General features: G+C 47.7%; 1 protein-coding gene across 1 annotated transcript in view; it reads left to right on the top strand.

Moving 5' to 3' along the window:
* The first annotated feature begins 1,886 nt into the window (after positions 1–1,886).
* Positions 1,887–25,931, top strand: part of PAX2 (paired box 2) — an 84,047-nt gene continuing 60,002 nt past the window's right edge. Inside the window, exons 1-2 of the mRNA XM_056352296.1 lie at positions 1,887–2,320; positions 3,382–3,579. Coding sequence (XP_056208271.1) covers positions 3,494–3,579 — 86 coding nt within the window. The 5' untranslated portion in view covers positions 1,887–2,320; positions 3,382–3,493. The remainder of the gene's footprint in view (positions 2,321–3,381; positions 3,580–25,931) is intronic.

Raw genomic sequence — 25,931 nt, 5'->3', positions numbered from 1 at the left:
AAATACGTACGAGCGCGGGCTCCTGCCACACAGAGAGCAGAGCACGGGCTGTACGAACGCGGCACCGGCTGGTGTGTGTGCAGACGGCGGCACTTACACACGGATAAATACACGTAAATATCTTTACTGCTCTGATAGAAATAACCGAGGAAACCACGGGGCAGAGCAAAACAAACTTGTGTGAAAAATATCCGGGCTGCAATAATTTGAATTATTAATTTTTAATCTTTTTTGCATCTGTTGCCTTTTAATACTTTGTAATGCGAGTGATAAAAGGTGCTTTGAATTATTTATCATGGAGTTGCCGAAGAAATTGCTGTCTTGTAACTTTAGAGGCAACATGTGCAGAAGGGGTTCTGAACAATTGAAGAAAACGCAGAGCAACACATACCCGCGGGTTTTAGTGGAGGAAGATAAATACACCCCCCACAACCCACCCACCCCTTTCCACTCTGAAACCCCAAGTATGTTTTAAGAAAGACTAACAAAAGAATGCAACAAATAACCCCTGCTCATCGGGGAAGGGACGGGGAAGCCAGCCGGCGCCCGGGCCGAGGCGGCTGGGAGGGGGTATGTGGAGGTGTTACTGAAGGGGTGGGGGAGATAGAAAAAACTCTATTTGTGCGAAAGGGCTTGGATCGATCGCAGGGCAATGAGAGTTTCCACTAAGTTCAGAGCCAATAAGTCAGTGTCAGAAGCAGGGGAGAAAAAAAAACTCAGCGAAAATACAAACAGATCATTTTTCAGCAAACCGCAAAACGAACTAAGATCTCCTGGCGAGGAAGATACAGAAGGTTAGGGTTGTGTGAAAGGAAAGCTTTAATGCAGTGCGCGCTGCACAGCTATATCAGCTGGGCGCCGCGGACAGGGACGCGCAGGTAGCGCCCGCGGAGCCGGCAGCGCTGCTCGGCCCGGCCCGGCCCGGGCAGCCGCCCTCCGCCGCCGTGCTTCCCTTTATTCCCGTCACTCCCTTCCTCCTGCCCATGCTTAGCAGGTGCAGAGTTATTTCCCCCACAAGTTATTTCTCGAAATGGGGAAAGACAGATCGGGAAAAAGCGACTCTAGCAGTCCTATTTGAGAGAGAGCGGTTTTTTTGCCCGGAAAGGGGGGGGGGGGGGACACAGAGGAAAACGGAGCATTTTGAGTTCTCCCTGAATTAGACTTGTGTGGGGGAAAAAAAAAACACCGGAACGTGCGAGTCGGTTAGATTAATTTTTTGTAACTGGAGGATTTTTCCTTCAAAGATCGAAAGCTGAGGACAGAGAGGGTCTGTCTGTTAACGAACACTGGCCGCGGGACAAAAAATATTTTCTTTCTCTCTCCTTCCTTCTCCCTACATTTCTTTCCCTTCCTCTTTTTCTCTCTGAATCCCTTCCACTCGCATCCGAAAATAACGGGAGAGGACGCGTTGCAGGGGGACACGCCGCGGGGTAAGGGAGGGCGGGGTTCGCCAGGAACTGTAATTGACAATGTGATAGAAAATCGTGGAAAGAAAATGAAAGGCGAGAGGAAAAGCCCAGGAGCAGAGAGAAGGGGACAGCGGCAGGGTCTGCCCGGCGCCGCTGAGCAGCTGAGCCCCGGAGTTGGGGAGCGCATCGCCCCCGAGCCCCGGGAGTGGAGCGGGCGCTGCCGCCGTGCCCCGCACAATGGCCCCGCCGAGCTGCCGCTCCGGCGTCCCGGGCGGGCACGGCGGGAGGGGGGTGGCCCGGGCCCGGGAGGGGAGGCGGCGTGCGGGGGGGAGAGTCCCCGGCCAGTCTCCGGCCCGGGAAATCCACGCTGCCTTCTCCTTCCTTCCCTGCTTTCCTCCTTTATCTTTCTTTCTTTCTTTCTTTTCTTTCTTTCTTTTCTTTCTTTCTTCCTTTCTCCTCCTTCTTTCTCTCTCTCCTGTTCTTCTTTCGCTCTTTATCTTTTCTCTCTCATTCTCTTTCTCGTATTCTCCCCGTTCTTTCCTCCTCCTTTCCCTTTTTCTCCCTTTTCCTCTTCTTCTCTCTCTCCCTCACTTCTTGCTCCCCCCTCTCCACCCCCTGCCTTCACCTCCATCCATCTGTAGTGACTGGAGATTTTGCAGTGCGAGTGGCAAAGAATCCACGACTAACGGTGTGTTTCTGGTGTGCGTGGGTTGTTGTGTTTTTTTTATTTCTCTTTCCCCAGCAGGGCACGGGGGTGTGAACCAGCTCGGGGGGGTGTTTGTGAACGGCAGGCCCCTACCTGACGTGGTGAGACAAAGGATAGTGGAGCTGGCTCACCAGGGGGTGCGACCCTGTGACATTTCCCGGCAGCTGCGGGTCAGCCACGGTTGTGTCAGCAAGATCCTGGGCAGGTAAGGAAAGAGGCAGCTCCTTTTCCTCCCCTGGGACGGCAACGGTGCGTGTCCCCCCCCCCCCCGCTCCGGTGTGACCTCCCGCCCCTGCGGGCTCTCCCCGCCGCCTCCCCGGAGAAGCCCAGGCCCCGCGGCTGAGCAGGGCCCCCTCCCCTGGCCGCACCGAGATGCCCCTCCCGCCTACCCCCGCCCCGGCGGGGTCTGGAAACTCCTGGGAAGACAAACAATTTCCGAGGGGAGGGCGGGAGAGAGAAGGGACTGGGGTGGGGGTGAGGAGGTGGAGGGAGAAAAAACGAAAGAACGACAAAAAACCACCCAACAACAAAAAGATCCCCAACTCACAACAATCCGTGAGCGGCCTTAGCAAATACACGGGTAAATAAACAAACAACGGCGCAAATAAATAAATAAATACCCACGGTAACCGATGGCCGCCAAACGGGATGTGAAAGACCCCCGGAGGCAAGGCGGGGGCCGGCCTGGCGCCCCTGCGTGCAGCTGTGCCCGGGTCAGAGCTGCGGCACCGGCGGCGGGGGCTGCCTCGCACGGGCACCCGCTTCCGAGTGCCCGAGGGGGTCAAACGGCGCCCCCGCCCCCACCGGCGCCCCGAGAGCCCGCCGGGTGCTGCGAGCCCGCACTGCCGGTGTCCCCGGCCCGTCTCCGCGGTCGGGGGGCTTCGCCTGCGGCTGGCCGCACCGCGGCGGGGGCTGCCGTTTTGTTTCCTGATGCCCGGGCCTGGAACGAGCGTGTGCGTGTCAGGCGGGCAGCGGGGAGGCAGCGGCGAGCCCAGCGCCCCCGGCACCTCACACACACAAAAAGAGGGAAAAAAATAAAATAAGGCGGGGGGGGGGGGAGGAGAGCGGGAGCGAGCCCTGGAGAGGAGGAGAAGGAAGCCCCCAGCCCCAGCCCCGGGAGGCCGCGCCATGCGGCACTCGAGCCGCCGCGCACCGGCACCGCGCACTGGCGGGCCGGGGCCGGGGGCCGCTCCGGGGGGCAGCCGGGCACTCGGGGGCGGTGGGGCCGTTCCGAGCACGGCAGGTCACTGACCGTCCTTTGTGCAGGTATTACGAGACGGGGAGCATCAAGCCCGGCGTGATCGGCGGCTCCAAACCCAAAGTGGCGACCCCCAAAGTAGTGGATAAAATCGCCGAGTACAAGAGACAAAACCCGACAATGTTCGCCTGGGAGATCCGGGACAGGCTACTGGCCGAGGGCATCTGCGACAACGACACGGTCCCCAGCGTCTCCTCCATAAACAGGTAAGCGCAACCCCGCAGCCCCGCTCGCGTCCCCGTCGCCTCTTTATGGCCCCATAGTCCCCCCCGAACGGCGCGGCCGGCCCAGTCCTCCCTGGGTCAGGTCAGACCCAGCCTGCTCCTGCCCCCCGCCCGCAGCGGGACCCCGGCCCGGCCCGCCCCGCGGGGCTGCCCCGGGGCTGGCCGCTGCTCGCCGCGGGGCTGCAGCCTGCGCTGCCGCCCGGCCCGGGGCGGGCGCGCTGCGGCGGAGGCTGTAGGCTGCTCAGGCCGGCGGGGTGGCGGGCGGCGGGGCCGGGCTGTCCCCTGCCCCCCCCAGCACCCCCTGCCCGGGGGTACGCGGCCGCCGGCCTTGCCGGGGCGTCAGGGCTCCGAGCCACCGAGCCGCCGCCGTGCCCGCAGCCCCGCGCCGCGTCGCGCCGCGCCGGGGGAGGCTCCCCTCGCCCCCCGGTCCCCTCCTCACCGCTAGCCCGAAGGAACGGCCCCACTTGCGGGGCGGCCCCTTCCCCGGCCGGGGAGCGCTGCGCCCTGCGACCCCCGCTCGGGCTGATCCCTGCCCTGGCCGCCGGCTGGGATCGATTCCGTAGTAGCGAAGGATCCCCCCATCTCCTCCCCCAGCTGCTAGGGCGCGACTCTTGTCGGCGGAGGGACTCAGGTCTCGGGTTTGAGGTGACAAAAATAACCGTATGACAGGCAAGGAAAAAGGATCGATGCAGGAGAAAAAGGCCGGTGATAGATGTGATCGAGTGCTGCCTGCGAGGCGCTCAGCCCGCTCACACGGCCGCGATCTGAGCGCGGCACACCCCGCACCCCGCGCTCCGTACCCCGCACCCGGCAGCGCGCAGCAGTCTTTGCATGCGGCAAAAGTAGTTCGCTGTTTTAGTGTAATGTACGTACAGATCCTGTGCCTATGCCCACAGACACACAACCTCTAGAGAGTGACACAGGGGTGTTGGCAGAGGTTACACACACAGCCACCAAACACCTTGCCGGCGGAGTAAGCACACATGACATTTTGCATGCAATCCCAAATATACAGTACTTCCCGCTCAAATAAACACACGTAGCATATATGTAAATACGCATGCAGGATTTCATAGTGTCTGCGCAGATAAAAACACACAAGTCAGTATATTGGCCCTTCTGATATATAACAAGTTTAGCTAGATTTTTTTTTTAAACCTGGTGTATTTATAGCAAGGGAAGCAAAAAATAAATAGCAAGGAAAATGCGGCGGTATTTTTTGTCTTGTGCTTTTCATGGCAGATTTATCAAAATATGTCTAATAACTCAGACTGTGTATTTCTAAATCTGGCATCCTATATAAATGGGTTTTAATATTTTGCAAATGATATGGAATTATCCCAAATCATCTTGAAAACAGCAGGTAGAATTAGCTAGTGGAATGTACCTTGGCTAAGAAAGATTCCCTCAGACACACTGTCTCTGTAATATACTGCTAGGCTACCCTAGGAAATTATCCCTGTGTGTGCCATCTGTATTAAAATGGTTATTAAGTTATGAACAGGGTAACATAATACTGATCGGCTAATTATACACCCTCCTAAAAAACCTCCAGGTCTCTGTTACTCTCTCAGTCAGGTATTGAAATAATAACAGTTTGACATTCAGACACCTTACAAAGGCAGCTGTGGAAGGACAGCCGGCTATCCCTGGGAGGAATTAAGCTGGTGGTACAGAAGTCCAGAGGAACGGCTGCGGGCTCTTGGAGGAATAGCCTAGACGGACCCGACACACTTGTATGCCCCGGTTAGCTCAGGGGATGTCAGCGTCCAAATGCCACTGAGGCCTCAGCCCCTCCTGCTGGACCTGCCGCCTGGTGTTGGGGCGCGATGTCCCAGGCAGAAGGCAGAGCGCCAGGTTTTGTTCCCATCTTTGCCACCAGTTTGCGGCAAGGCTTTGGGTGTTTTGCACCTCAGTTTCCCCACCATGGAAATGGAAAGTGATCCTTCTCAGAAGGCAATGGGAACAGATGTCAGTTAGATTGCGCTTATAAAATGCTTTGAGAAGGACAAGTGCTTTGTAGCCTCTAAGTATTATTATACTAAAAAGGCTCAGCTGTGACCCACCATGTTTGATTCATACTGTGATGGCATTTGATGTCTAGTCAGCAAGGTACAAGAGCATTTTGGTTTCACACAGTTCAGTCTTTCCCCATTCCTTTTAAATGTTCAGGCCTGACTTCCCATTGTTCACTGTTGTATGAGGCTCCCTAAAACCCACACCTGTGAGGAGGTGAGCCCATCGCACCACAGGACATAAAATTTGCAGGTCTGTGCTAGGCAAGAACAGGAGAGTGAACTGGGAAAAACTGCAGCTGAATGGGAAATAGTATGTAAGGGCCCAATCCTGGTGCCATGGAGAGTAGCTTAAGCTTCATCACTCCAGTGACTTTTGTGACTCCAGCTCACAAAACTCACAAAATGTAAAGATGGGACTAAGTTCACAATTTAAAGACACATTTTCCTTTCTCCCATTGCCAAAATACATGTGTAGAATCGGGTCAATCCTTTGTAACAGCACATCCCTTACCTGTGGTGCAATCACAAATCGGAATGAATCTAACACTCCGAGTCTCTGAGCACCTTCAGATAGATGACAATTTTAAAAGTTAACCTTCTAGAAATACCTGGCACCTTATTTTTGCAAAATGTGTTTTTTTTCCAAAGCAAAATCTGCATTGGCTCAGTGTCCAGAACTGTTAGAGCTACATCCACGAGCGCTTTAGTATCTTGAGACTATATGCGAGGCATTTACTGAAACAGAAGTTACCTAGGTCCCTGGATAGGCTGTGAGTAGTGCACTTAAAAACAGAGATCTCCTTGTACATGGAAAAAAATTACTTTTGGTTATTACAAGATTTTTCTGAAAATGTATTAATTACATTGTCTTTCCTTTCTTTCTGGGGATTAGTCTAACATTAACAAAGGCTTTTGGGTGAGAGACTACAAAGCAATGCAGTTTCAGTTCAATTTTAAAAGTCTCCCTTAAACATTTAAAAAATCTGTTTTCCATGATACCTGAATTCTCCGTGCCTACATTGCACTGATCTTTCAGTATTGCACTGAGAGTATCAGGATGCATTTGGGGCGACGTGTGTTGAGATTTATCAGAAACTTGTTCATACCAAACTCATGCAGATACAAACTCGGGTGAAAATCATGACTTAACTACCCTGTCAAGATTCAGGAAAAATATTAAAGTCTTCTGCTATGCAGTAATTTTCCTTTAATTATGGCAAAAAAGTCTAGAGCGTATACTAGTTAATAAGCAAGCACACCAGAACTGACAGGATCAAGACAGAGCAGTTATCTCTGCCGTGGGAGCCTTCCTGTTTCTGCTTCACACATTAGGTACTATACGGTATAAACCTATTGTGTATGTGTAGATACACACACACATACACACAAACATATATATATACATGCATATATGTAAACACACACACTTAGACACAGCGCACGTAACTGAGAAGCAGGCAAGTGATTAAGAAGCTCTTATTTCTTTGGTAAGCAATTAATGCTTACTTCAAATCACTCGAGCACCTTGCTTCTTGAGCACCCTGCCAGCCTGAACTTTTCCATCTATCATATGATGACAAACGAGTTACCTTTGGTCACTTTGGGTTAGAATATTTTGACCAGACTTAGGCACTGCTGTAAGCCTTGTGGCGGTCTCCTAAGTGTGAACTTGGAGGCAGATATTAATGAGAAATTTTCCTTTGTTTTGCGGCATGTACAGTTAGCCTCAGAACACAGGTTTCATGAGATAATGATCACCCTAGAATCTGAATTACACAGTGTACTTCAGTAGGAACAGGATGGAGCACATCACGGACACACGTTCACAGTGATGCAGCAAGTGATGCAATGGGCACCGTAGTTTATGCGTTATTTTCTGCTTCTGTTAAATTAGTGAATTCCTTACAGGAATTCCTTACAGGTCCAGAAAGGCAAAGCAAAACAACTCCCCCCACAATCTGTTCCTCTCTCCCAGCTCTCTTGCAGCTGGGTTCAGGATTAGGGACTCCCCCTTAGCCCTTAGCCAGGGAATGCTGAATCCGAAGCATTACGGAGTTCCGTCAGCCTTCTGGATATGCCTTGGACCCTGAGCTCCTGAGAGCAGACCTAACTAATACCCCATGGCAGAGAACAGAGTTTAGCAGACATATTATCTCAGTCAAGCCATTAGATGTTTTTTCAGTCGTCTCTTAGGTATTGGGTAGATGTTAATTCCCAGTGTTAAGCGTTTGGTTTGGGGAGATGTCTCTTGTTTCATTATACAACAATTGGCTAATAATTCCTAGTTAAAGTTTCCAATAATGATGCGCTTTTTAAAAACACATATGGAAAGACACAGACATTGATTCAGGTTATAATGACCAGTGAAATACATGCGTACACTGAAATATTATTGAGCATGTGGCCAATTTCAGTGGCTGTGGGCAGGCCTGTAGTTTAGACCAAAGAATGGCATATTAGGAGATCAGATTTCTCTTACCAGTTCTTCCATTAACTTCCCAGTTGATCTGGGGCAGGTCACACGGACTCCTTATGAGGCTGCTTTGCCATCTGTAAAATGAAAATAACAGTATTTAGCTACCTTTCTAAAACTCATTGTGACCCTTCACTGAAAATGCCCATGGAGTTACACGCGTAACGAGAAAAGGTTCAAAACTGAAGCTAGGTTGTTTTACACCAGCTGAGGCTTTAGCCCACGCAAGGGAGACAGAATTGAACAGAATCTTGATTGAGGTAAACGTAACATCTCAAGACAAACAACCGAGTCTGGCAAAAGGCAGGTGTATTAGGGCAGGGGCTGTGTCATATGCGGAAGAAATCAATGTTATGCAAGCTGAGCTTTCTGAGTCACTCTCGCTGGCCTCGCTTGAGAATTTCCCCAAAGGACACCCTGGACAAAGTCATTGGTGGATCTCTCCTGCCTTTCCCACCAAACAAATCTGGAATCCTTGGAGGACAGGTAATAAGTCTAGGGAGATGCTGGAAGAGTACAGAGTATCTCTATAGTGGCAGTTTGTTCATAGTGACCAAAAGCAGCAACCACTGCATGGCCTGCAGTGAACACGGGAGAAATTGCAGTTTTAACCAGCAGGTGTGTGTGTGTGTGTCACACAAACCTCTCACCACCACCAGTATTTAGTAGCCACAAGTCAGTTTTCTCAATAGAGAGGGCAAGGATTAGACTGGCCATGTAGATGGGATTAGCCTCCGACTGGCAGTGTGTTGGCGCAAGGCAGGGGTGAAGGAAGCTTGCCTGGCAGTACCTGACAGAGCTCACCAGCTCTCATAAGCTGGCACTTCTTAGGGCGCACAGAAGGAGCTCGGGATCCTAGCAGGCATCCTCTCCCTTGGTGGACGCCGAGCCTCAGGTTTCCATGGGATTTCCTGCATCAGGGCATGCCCTCAAGGCAGAAGACTTCTTACGGCCAACTGCTTTCAGCTGAGCAAAGGAAGCGATTGGGTCACACAGGGCTTCATTACAGGGAATATACTCCTTTAAATTCAGATTCTTTTCCATCAGACACAAACCTGGTATTATCTTCTTTTTATCATTGCAAATAAAGGACAGGCTCATAAAGCAGAGGTTACAGACAATGTTACTGCAGCTGAAAGAGTAAATGAATGCTCATAGCATTTCTCTTTGTCTTATTCCTCATATCTGGCCACTGGAATGTTGTATGGTGGGAACCACAATAAGCTAGCCGCATTTTTTCTAATTTTCATATTGCGGAGATATTAGCTCAACAGAGGTGGTTTCGCAAGTAAAACTGATTGTGCCTGGGAAGTTTTCAGCTCCCTGTTTTGTGAATCTTGAAGTTCAGAACCACATCGGTCCCTTTATCACCTAAAAATCCCCGCCCTTCCTTTTTGTATAGATGTACAGAAAGCCTGATTTTTTGTTGGAAGTTTTTTCAAGTTTTTGCATCTAGTGAAAGATTGCTACATTCTGCCATAGAGGTAGCTGCATTTCAGTGCTGGGTGAGTGAGTCCTATGGAGCTAAACCTCATTTACCAGAATCACTATTATGTGAAAAAACTCATTTGACTTTGGGAGAAAAGAGGAGAAAATATAAGTAGCTTGGCCAAGCAATGACGAAGTGGTGAGAACAATACAGTGATCTGAAGGGCACAGTCCCTCCAACAGAAAAGGAATTATTCACATTTAAACAAAGCAGTATAGCCAGGAACGAAGGGAGGCAAACAAGAAAGGAGACATTTAAATGGTAGCAGAAGGTATCGCCTGATAGGGAGGTCCATTAAGTTGTGGAATTGCATCCTATAGGAATTCCTGATTTCTTGGAATGTATATAACTAGACAGCGTTAATAACAAGCAAACACAGAATAACAAATAATCTTGTGTTGGCTAAAGAGATAGATAATGCTCTAGCAGGCCAGCTGGACCCTTTATGATATGATGACATGCTGCATACAAAACAAAGTCGTGTTTTCAGCCGTATATCAAATATCCCAGAAAACCCGTCTCTGATCCTAAAGCCCGTTCAAACAAAAGATTTCCATACTACCTGAATAAAAAGATACGACTTCAAAACTGTCGAATAAGGCTGAGATTCACTTAGATTCCATGGTCTTTAATTAAGGCATGTTGAAATGCAAATGGAGTTTAGGCTTTCTACTTACAATCAGCAAAATATTTAGGGATCCCACTTAATGAAAAGGTAGAGACTTCCAAAAGCATTTGTTATTGGCCTGACATGCGTGCAGCTAACTAAGGCTTTAGGAAATCCCATCTGTGTGTAGATGGCTCTGGTGATGATTAGAAAGGTTTGAGTTTTTCTCCCAAACAATCATTCTTTAAACTGAGAGCTAATGGGAATGAGGACTTTTCCACTGCAATCCCAGTTAATCTATTGGAGCCTATACATGCATGGCCGTATTTACCAGTCCCAACTGTTTAAAAATGCACAGCCTAAACCATGCAGTTGGCATAAAAATCATGAGTATGTGTAATACAACATGGGGATGGTTTTACTTGTTTTCTCTTTTCTACCCTATATTTTAAATGGATTTGGGTATCTGACTCCCATTAAACAACTTTAAAAACACCTTTGGAGAGCCAACAGGCCCCTGTACAAGTGCCCGCAAGCATTGGAAGCACACTTTATTAAATGAGAACTGAAATTCTCATGCTATCACTTGACTAGAGGAGCTGGAAAACCCACAACAAACACCGTTAGGCTTGTGATGAAATACTAGACAGTATGATATTCAGTGCTAGCCTCCAATTTTCTCTAGTGCCAGTAACTGAGAGCTGATTTTGTAGCACTTATATGGCTATCTACCCAGCTGAAAATCACAAATCTAATCACTTGGTTTCCAAACTCCTCAGAGTGCACTTACAAATATTCATTTCCAATCAATTTGCACCTGCTAATATTTCTCAACGCTCACATGCGATGACAGAGTCAGAAGCAATGCCGGTTCTTACTGTTTCTATTGCAATGGCATAAAGAGGCTCTGTGCATAGATCACAGCCCACCGCCCACCATCCAAAACAGGCACAGCGTAAACAGGAATTTCTTTCGAGAGGTTCTTTTAGAAAATCAGTATATACACACGTCTGTCTTTACACCCTCCCCTTAGCTTTGACGAGGCTTGTAATTCAGACAGTCCTCAAGGTTTCAGGGATCCTGAAACAAACATCTTTGTTATAGGAAATAAGATATCTGGCCACGGCTCACCCACCGAGCCTGAGTCTAGGTAAAAAGGCAGAGCAAAACTGGAGAGTCCTCTTCTTCAGGCTCACAGCTGATGAGACGGAGGCTGAGCACTAGCTAGGCTGCAACTGCCTCCCCCTCTTCCCTGATAAGTAGGCATATAAATAAATAAATAAACGGCATCCTAACTGCACTGAGAACTCAATAAAACAATCACATCAAATATGAGGAGGTATAAATCTCATGTCTGCACAGGTAACCCACTCAATTGCTTTTATTATGGCTCAGCCTGACTCCATTTATTACCATCCGTGGTCTGGGTGAAGGATGTTTGCATGGAGGGTGGTCTCCTGGTGAAATCCTATCCCTGGAGCAGTGACAATCAACCCATACAGAGGTGGATTTTGGTGGGGAGACCAAAGGCAGATCCATCTGTCTGCATGAAAACCAATCAATAACCCTGTAACTAGACCCCTTGTCACTGGGAAATGGACAACAATAGTTCAATCCTGGAGCCACAGGAGAAGAATAGCTGTGGTTGGGGTGTGAGGAATGACAGGATGTATGCATGAAGTGTTTGAGACATACGGACAGAGTATGTCTGTCCATACAGATACTGAGGAGAAATGACAGGATAGGCGGAGAGCAGCGAGTACATTTATATATATATATTTTTTTATATATATATGTAAGGCAAATTTGAAACGCTGATGTGTTCAAAGGTGGGTATGGCAAAGCAAAAAGCAGAGTTATACTGTGTTTTTTTACAGGACATTTATATGGGGACTGTGAGTGTGATGCAGGTACCTTTGGTGGCACGCACCTGCTGGTTGGATACTACCTATGAGTATATTGGCATACGGCAGGGAACATGGATCTCTGGGCAGGCACACAGTCAGGGACACAAAATGCTGGTAGGCTAAAGGAAGCATATGCGGGAGTTTGATGTGGCCGGGGAAGGATATTCCTTTGTCCTCTGTCTGGCTTGGGATTTATGTGTGTACTAGTTTTGACAGAGAGGAGGAAGAGTGATGTGCCTAAAGCCTGAGCTAACGGACTGTGAGTTCACAGATATGCTTCCCAGAAAATACTACGTATGAAACATTTACCCAAACCTCACTGTTAAATGAGGAAGGGAAATTCTGGAGGCTTATTTCTGCCTGTACGAAACACAGAAATAGGACATTTCTTGCTGCTGTCATTCCCTAGCTCTGCAGTTCCTGTAGTGTTTCTAAAATCTGCAGAGTGTATTGTTCCCCAGGCTTCTAGCAACTCCCCCAACACAGGCACACATGCATACGCACACAGATATGCTGGAGTTGGCCTCTATTAATTGTCCTCTCTTGGGGGCCAATTTAGTTTTTATTCCTTCGGCTCCATTTTGAACAGTTCCTCCTCTGCCAAGGTAGGCATGCTCCCCTCTCGGCAGGGTCCAAGGCACAGGGTTAAATGTCCATCTCTGGTTGGGAGGCAAATTGCATCAAGAATAGCAATCAGCTCTGCCCAAAATGCCCATCACTGTATTGCAGTTCAGAGGGGAGGTATCCATATTTTTCAAGGCAGATTGATGTCTGTTCGTTAATTTACAAAAGGAAAAGCAGAGACTGTGACCAATTGGCAGGGTCACAGAAGAAACCCTCACGTATCTGTCAGACAGGATACCCTCTAGTTTCAGGGTAGTTTGGATGGTTCTGGCAACAATAATAGTACCCATTTCTTTGGTCAGGAAGGGTTAATATACCGGCCCTTTGACTCTTGAACTAGTCCTCATTTTCTTCAAGCTGGGCTGAGATACAGGGCAATGTCGTTACTCGGCTGCCCATTTTCAAGCTCTCACTTTAAAATTGTAATGGAGTCTTTGGGCACTAACATTTGGGCACTTCCTAAAGGGACTGTTGCCTTTCAACATACTCGTGTTTCTCTAAAAATTCTTTTAAGAACAATTTTTGGTCACTACCTTTAAAAAGGAAGACCACAGCACCATGTAGCTATGTAATAGTGCTTGCTGTTAATATTCGCCTACGTTTAAGACCTTTCTTGGTTGTCTAAATTTAGACTCTCGAGCTTGAAAAATTACACATTTATACATAAATTATACATGCACAAAAATACATATACACTTATTTATAAAATCAATATGGAAGACAGAAGGTGTAGAAAGGAAGAGGAAAGGAAGGAATAGTATTTCTGAAGAAAAAGACATCATGTTTGCATACTGAGCACATAGGGGAAGGGTATTTCTGGGACATGCTATGTACAAATGGGCCAAGGCTGTGCAAGCAGAAGTAGAGTGGAAAATGTGCAATGTCACAAATTCCCTCTCCCTGTGGAACAAACAGTAAATTTAGAGTTTTAAAGAGCCAATGTTTGTGGTGCTGTCTCTGGCAGACAGACGGCCACAACACAAAGCTCCTACAGCAGGTGGAGAGCACAGCTGGGTGGGGTTGGTGGAGGAAAAGGCAAGAGATAAGGATGGAGTGAAAGGCTAAGGCAGATGTGACTTGGATTGGGTCAAAACCAGACCTGCTGTAGTTTCAGAGAAGGCAGTCTTGGCCACTGGGCCAAACAAGATGCAGAGTCACCCAGTACCGGCATCCAACTCCCTTACGTGGCTTTAACAGTTTCAGGCTACGTGTGTGCCTGAGTGGGGAGTCTGTGTGTATGGAGGCAACCAGGATGGGGACAGAGTAAGTGTATCTGGCTGTGTATTCCTGTGAGGTGCGCAAGCTGGAGAGCAGGGAGGAGCTGCATGGGTGAGTTTGTGTGCTTGCACGTGAGACAGCATGTGTAAATTGTAAAAAGATGACTGCTGTGATTCTAACCCCCTTTTGAGGATTACATGAATTTTTGTGACCTGCAAATGTTTTACGAAAAATACATGCCTATGGGTGACCCCCCATCCCCATGGGTCTTGGTGTCCAGCAGATGAAACTGGCAGGGCTGGTGGCACAGGGAGACATGAAATGAAGGGAGTATGGCCCATTTCAGGAATTGCCCCTGGCCCAGTGAAAGGCAGGAGATAAAGCGATCCTAGGGAACAGTCTTTAGAAGACTGCAACAGGAAGGTGCCTGCCCTGTAAATGAGGCCTTTGTACTGCTCAGAGCACCACCTTTCCAAAACGAAAGCACCTTCTGCACCATTTGAATGTGCTCCTAGATCATTCTGTGCACGGTGAGGTAATCTGATCATGGAAACCTGGGTGCATTTGTGCAGATAGACCGCCGAGTCTCTATTGTTCCACCAGACAATCTTCTCTGTAATGGATATTTGGGTGAGACATGCCCTATACCCCATGACATGTGTACAAGGAGGAGCGTGGGCATATCACTAGGGCAACATGTCCAGCTGGGAGTATAGACTTATAGCCAGTAGGTATTACTGGTCTGCGTGAGAACTAAGAATAGTCTTAGCCATGGAAACAACGTCATAATCCTGCAGTTACACGCAGGGAGTCGTAGGGGCAAGAAAAGGCGTGGTAATACGCATCTTGGGAAGCCCATCTGGTTTCATGGGGCTCTGCACAGGATGCTGTGTGACTGCTTCCCATGGCAAGGCAGCCATGTGAACGCACTGATGAACCGTGGCTGTGAACAAATGCACGGGGGGGGTCCTAGCAGTGCTCACTTCTTTGTCAGGAGTCCTTTTGGGCAGACCTGGGCATAAGGTGCTATGGCAGCCAGACCACCAACATGCTGAGGAGAACGCAGCGGGCAAGATGGGCAGTGCCAGTTACACAAGTGCGTGCGAGTGTGCGTACAGCAGAGTGGCGTCTGCTGAGGCGTGTGACCGCAGAAGGCGTATGGCAGGGCAGATACATGTATACATGGAGATGTCATGTACAAATGTGGGGACACGTGCCTGCTGGGGGTGCCTTGTGCATCTGAGGGTACAAGGGGTGCCTAAGGCACAATGTATTTGTCAGGGAGTGGATCTGTGCTAGTTTGTCGATAGGTGATGCAAGAAGGGGATACCTGGGGATAGCGGGGGCAGAGGCGGTTATGCTAAAGGAGATATTTCTAATGATAGCCATAGTTTAATGCACTGGACTCTGCCCTCCTCTCCTCTCCCCTCCCCTCACACTCTTCTCCTCATTACCCAGGTTATCTTGTTTGGGTTAAGAGGCCAATTTCAACAGACTATAATTGAAGAGTGAAGAGAATCTGATAAGATAAGGAAGGGACATCATTCCTCAAGGGATCAATAGAGGTTTCATGTTCCTCCTTCCCCTGCTGTGTCCCTAACACGCTAACACTCTGTGTCCGTGGGCCTGGTTTATTTGCTTTGCTTGTCTGCAAGCCCGGAAAGGAAGCGTGGGAGAGGGGTGGGGGGTGGCTGCAGCCCCTGTCTGTCACACAGACAGAGCAGAGGAGGGGGCATAAGAAAGGGACAATGGAGAAGTCGGAGGCAATAGGAGCCAGGAGGAGGCAGGGAGGTGTCAAGCCTGATGCCCTCCTGGCTCTGGCAGGGCCACGGCTTGCAAGGGAGGTGTTCACCTTTGGCCTTTTATCTCAGCGGTGTGTGCTGCAAGGGAAGGATACTGATAAGTTGTCTAGATTTAGACTTGCTTTTCCTAGTGTCCCCACGCAGACAAACTCAAAGCTTTTTATAAGTACTCAGGGGGCAACCTCTCAGGGCCCCTCAGGGTGAGGGAGGAATAATTACCCCTACCACAAGGAGGGCTGGTAGCTGCTCCTGATTAGGTTTATGTTAGGATCCGAGGCTCAGGCTTGATGGCCTCAGTATCTCACAAGCCATTCTTAGCAGTTTTTTGGACCAAGCCAGCATAAGCAGATCCTCCTAAGAAACGTGGAGTTGCCTCAGCAGTGGATACAGGTCCCCTCAGGGCAGGGCTGCCAGGGCTCCTGCACCCCTGGGCAGGAAGGTGCCCTTGCACAAGCCGCATGAGACCCATGTGCACCGGCAGCCGGGGCAGCCAGGGCAGTGCAGGGCAGTGCCTCCAGGAGACCCAGCCTCTCGCATCAGGCGAGCACTGTGGGCGCTCCCCCATCCCCATGACCAGTGTAGGGATGCTCGGGCACGGGGAGGCAAGCGGAGAGGTCAGCACAGTGCAGGAATCGATCCAGATCCCATACACCAGGGCCGGGCAAGTTTCTGGAGAGCTTGAGACACGGAGGGGTCTGGGGCTGAGATATCTTCTTCCAGCTGATTTCTCTTTTATTTTTAACACCCAGAGAAACAGATGCTGAGAGCAAGTCAGTCATGCAGTGAGCATGTGGCAGAGTTGGGAATACAACCCAGATCCCCTGACTCCCAACCTCAGGCTTTAACCACTAGACCATGCTTCCCTCTAAGCCACCTTGAACTTTCCTCGGTGAGGATGGGGGCTACTAAGCCTCTGTGGGCTGCAGTTTACCAAGCTGTCAGGAGTGTGCTCACTGGACCGCCTCACCAGAGACAGCCTTCCTCACGCATGCTAAAAAAGTTGAAAAGAAATTCATTTCATGGACGGTGGCTGCTTAAAAAAGGCGATTCCAGCATATGTATGTGATAAATGTTAACTGTGCATTAATCGCATTAAAGAGGACCCTATAAACTTTTCATTTCTAATTAAATTCTGGCCGGTGATTCTGGCGAAGCCAGCACACTCCGGGCCTTTGTTTATGTGGAAAATTAAAATGCAAATACAATGGAATTTATTTCCATTACTAGAGTGATATGCTGGGCTCCTCTGTTTAACAGCCTCCAATTATTTTCAAACAGGTCTCTCTCCCCCTCCCCTCCCCCCTCTCTCCCTTCCTCACTCCCTCATTTTTTTCCTCCCCCTATTACCCTGATGCTGCTACCCAGTGTGAGGGGTGGAAGCTGGTAAAGCAGTGGGTGGGCTAAGGATGGTGTCATCTGTTCAAGGTCAAATGCAGGCAGGAATACAGAGGAGGAAGGGGGAAAAAGACTGGGAGAGCACAAACAAGCAGGCAGGTGAAGTAACAAGACTTGAGCTAATGCAAGGAGGAGTAAGGAGTTACCTGTTAGCAACCTCACTGAAAAATAAAAGCTAAACTCACTGGCTTGCCATATCCCAGCCATATAGATGACCTGACTGAGAGAGCTCACAGGTCTTTCCCTGATGGGATATTTTGGTGAGAGGGTGCAGCTGAGAGCTCTCTCTAGAAGTTTCCTGGATCTTTCACAGCCTTTTTCATAGACTTTGTCTGGATGTGGCTGCTGCTGGGCCAAATCCTGACGGCTGAGGAAGCACAGAACAGGCCCAATGCCAGACACATTGCCTGCACAGAGCAAATAAATCCACGCGGCAATGACACATAATCATCAGCTGAAAAATAACTGAACTTTCTTGTTCATTTCCAAGGGACCAAATGTGGCTACACAGTCTTAGGGCATTAGTGCACAATATCCACACAAGTCAGAAGCCATTGCACAAACCCAGAGATTCATCATACATTTAAAATGTCTTAACATATATATTTACTGCTAAACGCTGCTGACATAGAATCCCATTCTTTCTTACATATATAAGAGACCCAGGTCAGCTCAGACATGGAACACTGCCAGGCAGTCATGCACAGATCAGAGGCATCTGCTAACTGACACGGATGCCCTTCTATGCATTAATACAGAAAGTCATGCAAGAAGACCCTTGCAAAGGCAAGTCTTCATTGTAGACATATGTAGTTGTTTGTAGATCCCATCACAGGCTCAGTCAAATCTATTTGAAACTGCACAGTATAGTCTTGCATATATTTGTGAAGAAACCTAGGATATGGAGACGTCGAAAAATGTAACTGAAAAGCCTTAGCAAAACCCCTGCGTGCACCAGAAGGCGCACACACCTGTAAGCGCATTCACACAGCCGTAGAAATACGCTGACACACACAGACACATGGTTATTCACAAGCAAGTGGCCGCAGGCCTTGAAGCGTGCAGCTGAGAACCGGCCACACGTGCCACCCTAAGTGTCACACACGCGCGGGCAGCGCACCCTAGGCACACCCCGCTGGCAGGGAGAGCTCGGGAGCCAAAGGGATACTCTTTTAGTGCATGTGAGCATCTTAAGGAATCACCTAGTGTAAATGATCCTGCCCCAGCCGAGACAGGGAAACAGGAGAAGGACACATTCACTTACAACACTGAAAAGAGGCCATTACCCAGTCAAACAACCCAATCCCTGACATCATTATTCAATACACAGGAGCCCTGAAATGCACACTAACTCAATCACAGAGACACACGATTACAAAATAATACTGATGGAATCAATGAGACAGACATGCGGTCATACAAAGCGCACCCACCCCGGTGTTAATACACAGTAACAGCCACCCAACAGGCGAATACAAAACAGCCATTCACCACCACAATGGCAAAACACGGCCGTTCTCAAAGGAGACTCAAAACTCTGGCAACAACCCCCACCCTCAGCAGAGGGGGCTTAGACCAGCACTGGGGGTGTGGGCAAAACCTGGCTGCTGTCAGCCTAAAGAGTAACAAATAGTCACAGCCTCGCCAGGAGGTGCCCAGTGTGCTCATCTCCTAGTGAGGCTGGTGGACCCCCAGAGCATTCAGCACCATGCAGGATTGCACCTGCAGCCATTGAAACAGACCCGTTGGTGAAGTGACATGTTTGCTTAATGACCAAAAGGGTTATGTGGTCACTACTAATGCAGGCAGGGGTGCATGACATTCAAGACTCATCGTAACACAAGCCAACACAAGCCAGCAAAACCTACTGAGTATCAGAAACACCACACGTCCACGCTATGGATGGATGCAAATGCTGCTCTGCACTCTGAGCCACAGAACCATCTCACAGACGTGCCTCTGCAGAACAGCCCAGCCCTCTTCCCGAACCACAGCACCACACCCAAACCCATCACAGCACTGGTGTCTCTCCCTTTCAGAGAGGAAAAAAGCGAAGTGCCCGCATAAAGCATGCTCGTAACGCCACAAATAATCGACCTTCCTTGCGCCTTGCAGGCTGTGCCACAGCATGCTAACCCAGGCGCTTAACACGCGGCCCGAACGGCCGGCTTTTGCAAAAGCTGCATGATCTTCTGGGGAGGGAGGCAGGAGAACTGGGCTCTGACGTCCTTTCCCTGGCACAGCAGGCATCCGCTCATACCAGGTTGTGTGCACAAGAATATGCTGTTACTGAAAAAGCCCATAAGGCTGGGGGAAGACTGCTGTCGGTTCTGTGTGCCTGCGTGTGCTCTGTGTACAGGAATTCCCCTTCCTCTGCTGAGTGCCGCTGCTTGTAGCCATTAAAAAGCCCAGGTCCTCATGCTGGGTGTTCAGTGAGTATTGATTCAGTCTGCAAGCAATTTTAATATTTCTTCAGGGACTTTCCAGCAACAGCACAAGTCATTAATTCACCCTCCCAAATTGCTTATTCAATAGCAGGAACATGGCTCCTGAATAAAGTCCCAGAATTTATGTGACTCACATGAGTCAGGAGGTCAAACAACTGTTATGGAGCGAAGTTAAAAATCCAAATAAAATATTGACACTTTTTTGGGGAGTGAGAGGAGGGGGAAGGGGGAAGGGAAAGAAAAGGTATTTAAAATAGGGTTTTGTTGCAATGCCCCCAGGATAAAGAATGGAAAGAGATTGAAGACAAGTTGGAGTTTGTAAAATCAATGGGATTTATTGCATATCCGCTTGGCATTTAATAACTCCTTCCTTTCCACCTCCCCCTGCTCTGTATGTACATGGGGAGATAAACTCTTCAACAAAACTACAAATAGCCATCCACAAAGTACACAGATGGGCACCCAAACCCCAACACATGAAGGCAGGGATGTGCAGGGATGAATGTTACTGTAAAGCAGTGGCAGAGCATCACAAGATTTCCTTAGGACCCAGAGTCTTGCCTGAGCTAGGCAGAGCCCATCACATGTGGCGTTACTTATGCCCATGTGGTAGCAGATAGTCTATGTCCACAGTCTTTGTAAAGAAAAAGAAGGGAGGGGAAACTGAGGCACAGAGTGAATTAAAAGAGCCTGCGCAGTCACACAGAGCCCATCAACAGGGCGGTGGGATCAGGATCCAGATCCCCTGATGCCCAGTTAGTGTTTTTGCTGCTGAAGGACGCTGCCTTTTACAGGACTGAAAGCACACACAGTGATGGAGATCAGACTGCAGGAAGGCATCCATCTCACAGGAGGGACACACAAACCACACTAGAAGAAACGCATCCACAGACACTACACAAGCCCATCCGTATGCAGATAGATGCACACGCTGATACAAATACATCCATACTTTTACTGAGCTCATTGCTATTCAGAAAGCACTGCAGCCAGATTACACACACAAGCGGACACACACCTGCAGACAGACAGACAGACATGCCAATGACTTCGTGTACAAGTGCACATGCACATACCTGCACACGCTGACACGCCAGCGTAGCCTCATACAGCTGTACAGCCACACCGAAAAGGCCATGCAAACTGATGTGTTGCTACAAAGCTAGATTTTGCTTACAGTGGCCTCCTTCTAGCTAGGTTTACGTAAATGGATGTCCCCACACACTCAAATGCATTCTGCATAGGCATATTAATACATAGGACTGTCTCCTTATTATATTATACTGGTAACTGTTTCAGTGAAACTATGCTAATTTTCTACCAGTCAAAGATCTGAGACTGTAGGAGCTGTCAAACAACATTTATTCATTAGCACTAACACCACAAAAAACAAACTCACAAAAATATAGCCTAACCATCTAATCAAATAATACTTGATGGCTTAGGGATATTGAAGGGGGCTTTCTTTGCTTTTTTTGTTGTTTTTATTTGTTTGTCTGGTTGACTTTTTAGCAAAGATTTAGGGCAGGTTCTTTCTCTGAGTCGAGATTTTCCAAATGGCAATTTTTCAAGGGCTTTATTGCATTGTGATAAAAATAATGTTCAATGACATTTTCCTCCTAAGACATCTTTTGAGCAAATACACAGTGTGGTTTTAAAATTAAGCAAGGTAATGAAAAGTTTGAAATTTCCATAACAATGCTTAAAAATGTTTAATATTTTTGCATTGAAAATACGCTTCTGTGTTATTTCTAAGATTGTTTTGTTCATGATCGATTTTGCAACTGCCCTTTAAAAACTGCAAGATAGAATCTTTGGGCCAGCTTATGCTACCTCCTGTCTTCTTAGAGGACAATATATTCAAGAAAAAATGTAAAGGCAGTGTAGTTTTTTAAATACCATCACCTGTGTTCCCCTGTTCTCCTCTGCCTACGAATCCTGCCTGCATCTGATCTTGTCCAATCCAAGTTAGATCAAAAAATGAAACACAGGCTAATTTACAGCTGGAGGTATTCCAATTGATTAGGTGAACAAGTACTTAATTCAGATTACAGGGACCATGTTTTGAAGTAATGGAAGTGGATAAAATCACTAAAATTCTCTAGAACATTGTGATTTTCAGAAAGAATACGTTGTAATTTGTAATACAGCATTCCACAGCAAAAGCCTAAACTGTAAAATTTGAATAATTAAATATTTATAACCTAGGTTTTCAGACAGTGTTAAACAATTGCTGTGCCTCTTCTCTGTTTACCCCAGCCAGTGCCTGGCTCCATGTACCAAGCTCTGGACAAATCAGTCTTAGAGATCACTAAAGCTTATGGGGAGAAAAGTTGCCTGCATGGGGATGCAGGGATGAGGAAACACCTGTGCATGTGGGGGGATCATTTAAACTGCTGCTCTGGGGAGGCTGTTTGTCAGCTCGGAGTTGTTGAGGGAGTCTCAGCTGAGATGGTTTCATTGACAGGGAATAGTCAACAGGTGTGTTTACACAGGGGCAAATGACAAACTTAATCTGAATTAACTTTGCAAGTGCATTGGTTAAAAGCATTAAAACATTGTTTGGATGCTCATTCAAAATTTGAATGTCCTAAATTGAATTTAGTTTACTTCATTTCCAGAGTGAATTAAGCTAAACTAAAGCTGCCTTAATTCTAAACAAGGGAGTCAAAGGTGTAATGTAGTTTAACTAGACCACTTTAATTTTCACATATTTAGTTAATTCAAATTAGTCATTTTGCACAGCTGTGTGTAGGTAAACCCTTAAACTGCTAACTCGTATGGACAGGGACTGTATTTATACAGGAACCAGGAAAATGGGTCCCAAGACTCCAGTGTATGCTACCAGCCATCGCCACTGTAACAGAGGAGGGCAGGAATGAAAGGTCGCTGAAGGCCTGCAGAGCCCTATAGCTCTGCGGGTAACTGGGTGGATGCCAGCTGTGCAGTTTAGAAATAGGTCACAAACTTACACAACTGTGCAAACGTACACACGGTTATGGGTCTTACCATACAGCAAGGTTCCACATTAGTTATGTATCAGTATTCAGATATGTTAGATATTACATCACAGATATTATAGCCTCGTTATGGATAAGTTCTAGGTGGTGATAACTTATTTGTAATAACTGTGCTTGGTGCTGTACAAAAACATCCATACAGCTAGCTGGTGATGGTTACAAGCCACAGGTCTGAACAGCCTATTCGCACATTAAACTCCGTTAAAAACTGTAACGGTTGAATTAATGTTTATTAATTCTTCATGGGGTCTGAATATATAATATGAGACCCAAACATCTAACTCCATATAGCCACAGTTACAAATGCAGACCTATAGGCAAAGACAGACAAAGTACGCACATTGTGTGGTAAATTAAAACATACGAAGGGACTAACGGTAGTGTATTTGCAAACACAATACAGATACACAACATACAGCAAACATATATATTTGTTTACATATATATTTATGTTTATATATAAACATATAGCAAACAAAACATATAGCTCGTGCTCTCTAAAGGTTAAACCTGGTAGTAACTTGCATACGTCAAGCCTACCAGTTACAGGTTTGTCTTTCCATTTCAAAAAGATGGCTTTGTCCTGTAAATATGAAAACCAGACTGCCTGCTATGGAGGTGGGCACCGGCTTTGTGTTGGGATGTAGCAGCCATGCCCTGAAGTGCTCACCTGGGCCTGACTGCTTGGGGCAGTATGATAAAGCAAGGAATAAATAATACCAAGAGCAGTGAGGACTAGAACAGGAAGGGAAAGATTCAGGTTCTCTGTGGAAATTTTCAACTTCTCAGTGTGCTTTTGAATCAGAACTTTGATAAAATTCTACAGCTGTATTTCAGTGTAGTTGGAACCTGCCACTTCAATCAAATCTCAATATATTCTTCTAAATTTTTTTTTAGCATAGTCTCTCATTCACCCTAAACAGGCCATTTTAACGGGAAAAAAACAATTTTTCCATTCTGAGAAGACTTAAATTATTCTCACGATTTCTTTAAAACCCAAGGTAAAAATAATATTAGATCTAAATTGACACATTCCCAGCACTGTTTCAGTTTGGATTTTGGGCAAATGTCTGCTGCTAAGGGTTGTGCTATGAAGCTTTCACCAGCTCCAACGAACACCAGGGAGGCACACACAGCGACGCCCCTCAAAGGGAATCGTTGACTTACCCAGCACACTCAAGTGGAGCTCTGCAGGACACAGAGATAATGCACAGCTAACACACAATCCTGCAGAGACCAAAAGTTAGAAAGTCCTGAGTCGATATCCTCCAAAATGAAGAGACTGGCATAAAATTCACAAGGCTGTAAATGAGAATGTATTTGGGTTTTTTCCCTTTGCCTCCAGTTCTGGCCACTTGGGAGGCAGCCAGGTCCCGCTTCCACCTGGCCTTTGCAGCTATGAAAGCCAGAAATACCTCGGTATTAAATGAAAGCTGAAATAATTGCTTATCTTCAAGATCTGAGGCTTACACAAAATGGCATAACTTGCAAGAGGGCTGAGAATGTTATCTACATTTATCTGGTTCCTCCCAGTTCAAGACTCCTTTCCTAGTACACACATGTCTTCTGTTAATCAAAATGAATGTCCACAAGGAATTCAGCACAGACTCCTGAATTTTAATAACTGGAAATGGGCTCAAAGCAAAGCTTTCAATTAAAAGTTCCCATGCTCCAGATTAAGATATTTAACCTTGGCAAGCCCATGTGTTTCTGTAGGTCTCCTTAACTCACCTGCTGGCACAGCTGCTGCTGCGACAGCTCCGGCCAGTGTTGCGTGGCTGTCACCGGTGTGCTGGCAGCTCCTGGGGCTGTGCCCCACACCAGCCCCATGCTGCTGCAGCGACGCTGCTAGCAGGACCCAAGCCAGCCAGTCCCTAGGGAACAGAAGATGCCGCTTTGTACTGCAGTCATTGCAGTGTAGGTGTACTCTTAGAAAACGGTGAATGCCTAAGAGCTCAAAACCTTCCGGGCATTTTCATGGCAGAAACCTCTTGCTAGTGAAGGGTACCTAGCCACTGGCAATGCTTCTCTCCTGCTCTCTTCCTGTGGCTTGTTGTTTTTGAAGCTTTTGGTCTTTTGCTGCAGAGATTATGAGTTTGTAAAAGGGGAATGGTAGGTCTGTAGCTGCTGGGATGGATGCTTTCAAGTGTGCTGTGAGTTGAACATCTGCTCTGTGGTTGCTTGTGATATCAGAATGTGGACTTGATGACCCATTGACCCAGGTGGTTCCTCCCAGGCCTGCGTTTCTACGTCCAAGACGAGCAGAACTCTTTTTGTCCTTTAAGATTTCCTTAATTCACCTTAAAACCAAGATGTCAAACACCTACAGCCAGGATCAAGTTGACTTCCAATATTTTGTAAACTGTATGACATCTTCTAGATGTTTGGATTTTAATGAATTTCTGGCTTTCCTGACTGTGAAGAAAGCCTTCCAAACGTGAACCGAGTGTAATAAAAGTAGAAACACCTGCCTGAGGACATTTCTATGCTGCAGTCACTGCTTGACTGCAGCTCATGTAGATATACTTTAGCCAGCTTTAAGGCAGGCAGACCGGGTCCCGATGGCTCTGTAGCACAGCTTTGCACAGCACAGCAACTATTCAAGCACACCTTCTGCTTCCCAGGTGGGTTCTGTACCCTAACACAAATCCGCCTGGATGAATGGGAAAATGTTTCTTAAAGCTTCATGCAGCAAATTCTGGGAGGTCAGGCTAGGCAACCTATACACATGGGGCTGACTGCTGTCAACCACATCAGTACCAGTGGCATGAAGTTGTGTGTTACTGCTCAGCAGAATGAGTTGGCAGGCTGCCCCCGCTGCCTGGCAGATCTCCCCCCTTCCAGAAGGCAGGCATCTTCACCTTTCTCTCCTTTCTTCCACCCCTCTTCCTCACTTCTGGACTTGTACCGTGTAGCACAGCAGTACTGGAATGGGCAGAGATCTGCTAGAAGCTGAACGTTAATGCTTTGCTCAAATTAAATGAAATAAAACCATATGGTGTCATCATGGGTCACTGATTTAAAACAACAAAAAAAATCCTAGCTCCTCTCTAAGCCCTTCAGATAGTAAAACTGCTGCTGTGAATTCTGCCTCTCCGCAGAGTGCAGCCAAGAAATGCAGTCAGAAAAAAGAGCAGGATTGGGCTTTCTCTCTCTGGGGTCTGGAGTGAGCAGGCTGACCTGGAACACAGCGGCACATTCTTCCTTGTGTCTTCAAGCATGATGTCAGCGTAGCTCTAGTGAAGTTGACAGACCTACACAGATTAACAGCAGATAAGGGGTCAAATTTTCTCAGGGAGGGCTGGGACTGTGTTTTGGGATATGTAAGGCATCT

The sequence above is a fragment of the Falco biarmicus genome, chromosome 9 (assembly GCF_023638135.1).
Source record: "Falco biarmicus isolate bFalBia1 chromosome 9, bFalBia1.pri, whole genome shotgun sequence".
In the NCBI taxonomy this organism is placed as follows: domain Eukaryota; kingdom Metazoa; phylum Chordata; class Aves; order Falconiformes; family Falconidae; genus Falco; species Falco biarmicus.
Note: the sequence above shows the minus strand (reverse complement) of the source record. Positions and strands in the feature narration are given on the sequence as shown.